The sequence below is a fragment of the Coptis chinensis genome, chromosome 7, assembly GCF_015680905.1.
Source record: "Coptis chinensis isolate HL-2020 chromosome 7, ASM1568090v1, whole genome shotgun sequence".
Lineage (NCBI taxonomy): Eukaryota > Viridiplantae > Streptophyta > Magnoliopsida > Ranunculales > Ranunculaceae > Coptis > Coptis chinensis.
In genome coordinates this window covers 37,717,706-37,723,688 of record NC_141462.1, presented here as the reverse complement: position 1 = coordinate 37,723,688, position 5,983 = coordinate 37,717,706, and the positions used below count along the sequence as shown (strand labels likewise).

General features: G+C 39.5%; 2 protein-coding genes across 2 annotated transcripts; both read right to left on the bottom strand.

Moving 5' to 3' along the window:
• Positions 1 to 2,889: 2,889 nt before the first annotated feature.
• LOC147487412 (uncharacterized) lies at positions 2,890 to 3,339 on the bottom strand. Its single transcript, XM_086574028.1, has one exon. The coding sequence runs from the start codon at positions 3,337 to 3,339 to the stop codon at positions 2,890 to 2,892; it is 450 nt and encodes a 149-aa protein (XP_086430154.1).
• A 484-nt stretch (positions 3,340 to 3,823) lies between these two features.
• On the bottom strand, positions 3,824 to 5,983 carry LOC147487411 (uncharacterized). The gene is made up of 2 exons (XM_086574926.1): positions 4,981 to 5,983; positions 3,824 to 4,784 (listed from the first exon to the last, which is right to left on the bottom strand). The coding sequence occupies exons 1-2, from the start codon at positions 5,563 to 5,565 to the stop codon at positions 4,002 to 4,004; spliced, it is 1,368 nt and encodes a 455-aa protein (XP_086431052.1). The 5' UTR covers positions 5,566 to 5,983; the 3' UTR covers positions 3,824 to 4,001.

The following is a 5,983-nucleotide window of genomic DNA, read 5'->3' as shown; positions in this document are numbered from 1 at the left end:
GATCATCCCCTGTAACGATCATGTCATCAACATACACAATTAGAGTTGTAATCTTACCATCCTTGTGTTTGATAAACAAGGTATGGTCAGAATTGCTCTATTTGTACCCAGAAACTCTCATTGACTGTGTAAGTCTTCCAAACCAAGCTCTTGGAGACAGGTTTAGCCATACAAAGCCTTCTTTTCGCTTTACACACCTTCCCAACATCTTTGGGATGGTTCTTCACACCTGGAGGCATATCCATGTATACTTCTTCATCCAAATTCCCATTTAGGAATGCATTCTTCACATCAAGCTGGTGCAAGGGCCAATCTTTATTTGCTGCAAGCGAAATTAAAATTCGGACCGTATTAAGTTTCGCCACAGGTGCGAAAGTCTCCTCATAATCAATTCCATAACGCTGTGTGTATCCCTTGGAAACCAATCTCGCCTTATATCTATTAATAGTTACATCTGCATTAAGCTTCACAGTAAACACCCAACGACATCCAACAGTCTTCATTCCAACAGGCATATCAACTACCTCCCATGTTACATTCTTTTAAAGGGCTTCCAATTCTTCATTCATTGCTTTCTTCCATTTTGGATCTTTCAAAGCATCCTGCACGTTACTAGGAATATATACAGTAGATAATTGATTTATGACAAGTAAATGTGACTCAAAAAGGCTATGGTTAGACATAGAGTTAGCTATATGGTATTTGGCAGTGGCTTTGATGTCTGGTTCATATTGTTTCTTAAGAACTCCCTTACTAGTTCTTTGTGATTGTCTAGGTTCAAGACTTTCTAACCCAACAGATTCATTAACGGTTATAGGAGGTACCTGAGGGGAATCATTCTGATCGAGATCTTCAGTTATTGATGTAGAAGGGGAAATGTCTTGTACTACAGTTTCAGATACATCCGGATCATGTGCTTCTGTCTCTACTGCTACAGGATCAATTTCTGCTTCCGAAACTTCAAATCATTCCTCCAAGTGTTCCAATTCCCCAAAGACATCAGGATTCTCTTCACCGGCACTCTCCCCCTGAAGGGAAGACTGGGAAACTCCCCCTGAGTAATACGGGTCGGATTCATGGATGAGACATCAAGAGATATATGCATATTGTCAGTAATTGGATCATAACACCTATACCCTTTCTAAAACTTGGCATAACCCACAAAAATACACTTCTTCGCACGAGGATCAAGTTTACTACGATCTGGTTGTGGGATATGGACGTAAGCTGTACATCCAAACACCCGAGGCTCCAAGTTAGGCATGGATGGGATGGACAAAAGTGTATGGAGTTTCTGATAAGGATTCTAGAACTCAATTACCCGTGAGGGAGTACGATTTATAACATAGGCTGCTAATTTCACTACTTCACCCCAATAGGATCGAGGTACGTTCATGCCAAACAAGGAAGCACGAACAACTTCCAACAACTGCCTGTTCTTCTGTTCTGCTAAACCATTTTGTTGGGGGGTACCAGAATTGGAGGTTTGATGACGAATTCCAATTAACCAGGCAAAATTCAGACATGAGACCATTCACAAATTCGCCACCATTATCAGACTGAAAAACCCTAATAGATTGTTGATACCATTATTCGCCACCATTTTATAGAAAACAGTAAACATCTCATATACATCACTTTTGTTTTTCAGTAATGACACCCAAGTCATGCGAGTACAATTATCAATAAAAGTCACATAATAGCGAACTCCAGAGAAAGAAGAAACTTTGGCAGGACCCTAAACATCAGAGTGAATTTTCATAAAAGGAACATGACATCTATTAAGAGTTGGTGAATATGAAATACGGTGGCTCTTGGCCAGTTCACAAATGTCACAATGAAACTCAGAATCACTAACAACTGAAAATAACTGAGGTTGCAACCTCTTAAGATAACTAAATGAAAGATGACCTAACCTACGATGTCATAACCACACAACTTCTTTTGCATTCTCGACCCTATTAACCTAATTAGCTTGCCCCAGAGAATTCTTCTGTTTCTCTATAGTTTCTGTCAAATCCAGATAGTACAATTTCCCCCTTCTAACACCATAACCAAGGACTTGGCGAGTCAGAATGTCCTGAAAAACACAGAAGGATGGATAGAACGTCACAGTACATGTAAGTGCTAGAATGATTTGACAAACAGACAATAGGTTATAAACAATAGATGGAACAACTAAAGACATTCAAGAGTGAGGGTTTTAGATAATACAATAGAACATTCTCCGCTAACCGGAGTTGAGTGCCATCCGCAGAGAAACAAAGGGTTTGAGATGAAACTCTAAGACTTTCCACAAGGCTAGGGTCATTTGTCATATGGTCGATGCACCGAATCAATTATCCATGTACTATTCGAAATAACCTTACCATTCATACCTGATTGAGTTACATTAGCCGAAGCATGGTCTGGATGTCCATGCACAACATTAGCAATAACAGCCTTGCTTATATTCTTTTGTGGCCTCTTTACGAAGTCCCACCAATCAGGATAGCCAATCACTTCATAACATCTCTCCTTGCTATGACCCAATTCTCCACAAACACTGCACTTTTTATCTGCATAAGGATTGGATTTACCTTTAGGGTTGCGTGAATAACCAGAGAAACCAGGTGGAGTAACCGTCTTGCTATGAATAGCCAAGACAGATGATTCAGTTGATACAGAGCGCCCCATAGCCTGTTTCTCCGATTGCACCTTGGGAATGTAAGCATAGCTTTGCTCTAAGGAAAATTTAGGGTCCTTGTGAAGAATCTCTCCACGCACCTGATCATACTCCAAATCGAGTCCACGCAAAAATATATGAACCCGCAATCTGGACATTATTGACGTGTCCTGGACTACAGCTGCAACATTGTTATTCTGGGAGGTCACCCTTTGATCAATCTCCTAGAACATGGCCACCAATTCGTTGTAATAGGAAGGAATAGGTCTCCCATTTTGCTTCGCTTTAAAGCACTTCGTATTCAATTCAAAAATTCGAGTTTCATCAGAGTCATCATAGAAGGTCTTCTCCACAGCCTCCCAAATGTCTTTTGCAGTAGGAAGACAAATATATCGATTCATAAGAGAAATCTCCATAGAATCAATAAGCCAACTTTTCACCTTTTCATTATCTGTTGCCCAACCTTCATATTCGGTCGAATTCATATCCGGTTCAACCTTTGTGTCAGTCAAAAAACCAATCTTTCCCCTTGCTCCAATACGCATCCGCATGAGAGGAGCCCATATGGTATAGTTGGACTCATCTAATGAAATAGATTTTGGGAACGCGGAGTTGTCTTGTGGGGTGTAGTGGTGATGAATGAAATTGGAAGAATTGTTGTCAGATCTAGCCATTGCAGAAAAAAAAAAGAAAAAATTTGGGTTTTAGGTTTAGGTTTTGGGAAAAAAAAATTGGGTTTGAGATTCAAGGATGGTTTGATTAATGGTTGTAATATGCAGCGGATTTCAATGGTTTGGCTCTGATACCATGTAGAACCAGAGGATTCAATTCAATTCAGTGTATATTTACTTTATAAAATTCTAAGAGATTACAATTTGGTTTATATAGAGGTTATAACAAATAGAAACAAAACAGTCGGTGGCTTGAGAAACACGGGGCGCGGGTCGCGCTCAAGTTACTGGAACTTGCTCACGCCTGAGGCCCAGGTCGTGCTCCATTTGTACTTCATCTGAATGCAGGTCGCGCTCTATACATGAAAACTAATATACAGCTTTCTACAATATCTTTGTGTTGTGGTTTGTTTTTACTGTTTTACATTATTATCTGTTGTTAATAGTTGTTTAGCAAGTTGGGCATGTTAGTATAGATCATAGTTGATATTTAGAATTTGTCTGGAGTTGAATTGAGTTCAAATACAAATTATCTGTATAGTGGAGGAATCGATTGGTATTGGTATAAACCCCAACATTTTTTCCTCCTTTTTAGCTTTTCTCACCATTGGGAAAGCATATATACATGAATCAACACAAGTGATCAGAAAATACTGACAGTCAAATCAATCAGACTCGCTGGAATTATCATCTTCTTTCTTGTCCAACAAGGAAAAACCATGGGAGAGAGCAATGGAACCAAATGACAGCCAGAGACCAACAAAGGTTAAAAAGACGGCAAATGTCTTTTGTTGATAAATCTTCTTGGTGGTAAGTTGAATTGCCTCCAAGAAAACAAACTGAACTGAAAGTACAACTACGTAGATAGAGCTCCGTACAAATGCCCATCTCACCGAGTCATTTTTAAACGGCATTGGTACTATAAGAGACAATATGATGCTCAGCGACGCTAAAAAACCGATTGCATCCCAAAGAAGAAACGATGTGAACTCCTTGTGATTTAAGTCGTATATGACAGCAGTCCCTGGTTTATGAGCAGGTGGTGAGGTTGTGTTGGCTGCAATTGTGCTGTTACTAGTTGTGTTATCACTCCAATCTTGCCAAAAACCCCCTGGAGGTGACAATGAGGCCTGAAAGGTCATAGAAGCTGTTAGTGATGCCATCATCATAATCCCATTCCGCAACTCCAGTACCATTTCCTTTCCTTTCTTTTTGGTGCTGTTTTCCGTCTGATGGCTTGAAGTCACATCAGTAGCTGAAACCTGAACTTGAATAGAGGATGCTTCATGGTTTTGTGATATTTCTCCTCCTGCATCTCGAAGCATCTGACCAAGTTTTATATCGTTTGACTGACTAGGAGTCATCAACAGAACTTCCAGGGCAGTTAGGCCTCTTGAGTTCATCGCACTCGCATTGACGTTTGTTTCTTTCAACAAGAAACTTACTATCTGCATATGGAAACAATAATATCATTGAGCTGGGTATTAGCTAGGTACAAATTGATCATTATCATATCATATATGCCGGGGTGGAGAACTTAGAAATCTATTCTTTGGAGGTCTAAGAAAGTTCTTTCCGCTTAATTATGTAGCTATTTGCTCCTAATAAACTAAGACACTATAGTACAACTTTTGAAGCGCTCACCTGGTGCTGCCTGCACACAGTTGCTAGATGTAGTATAGTATTGCCTTCATCATCCATAAAATTGACAAGCGCTTTGATACTGGGCTGCTGAATTAAAAAGGAGAAGGCTTCTCGCTGGTTATTTCTTACTGCAAGGTGAAGAACTGTCTCTCTTTCATCAGTTAACTGCTGAACTGATTCAGGGCATGCGATCAGCAATGCGCCCATAACACCGACCCTGCCTTTAGAAACTGCACAGTGAAGAGGGATTCTTCCATGTATATTCTTTTGCAAGCAAAACTCATTTAGAATTGAATGAAAACGTCCAAATTCTATAAAGAACTCAACTGTTTCCCGATGCCCTTGTGTTGAAGATATGTGCATAGGACTATACCCATCTTGATTGAGTTCTAGAGCAGATGATGGATGTAATTTTATTATCAACGTCGCAATAAAATCAACATGCCCAAACATAGAAGCTATGTGTAGAAGTGTCTCCCTTGATCCTATTGCAAAAGTTGCTAGAACTAATGGGTTCTCATCCAATAATTCAAACAGCATACCCGTGTTACCAGTCCGAGCAGCCTCCAACAACTTCTCAGCCATTCTCGTCGCTTCAACTTTAAAACTGGGTTACTTAAGGATATGGAATGCTAGTTAATTAGCCAAGTCAGATTTATAGTAATAACTATACTAGCCTTGTTCTGCTTCCTCTGTTTCCATGTTGTCTCAATGAAACCGCTGGGAAACTACTCCATTAGAGTTTTTCCAAAACAAAAAGACATGAAAGTTAATCATCAATCTCGAACTTATCAACAGAATAGAAACTACTCCATTAGAGTTTTTCCAAAACAAAAAGACATGAAAGTTAACATCAATCTCGAACTTATCGACAGAATAGAATGATGCTAAAGATTAAATCCTTCTAAAGCAGACAAGTCAAGCATCTGGGTATGATAAGTGTATAACTCCAAATATGCATGTATCTATAATGTGACACTGAAGAAACCATTGGCCAACTCTG

Bases quoted from the DNA above. Each gene is read 5' to 3' on its own strand.
- LOC147487412 (XM_086574028.1), bottom strand. From the start codon at position 3,339: ATGGCTAGATCTGACAACAATTCTTCCAATTTCATTCATCACCACTAC.
- LOC147487411 (XM_086574926.1), bottom strand. From the start codon at position 5,565: ATGGCTGAGAAGTTGTTGGAGGCTGCTCGGACTGGTAACACGGGTATG. The intron at 4,785-4,980 runs GTGAGCGCTTCA...TTCCATATGCAG, and splicing joins CTGTGTGCAGGCAGCACCAG to ATAGTAAGTTTCTTGTTGAA.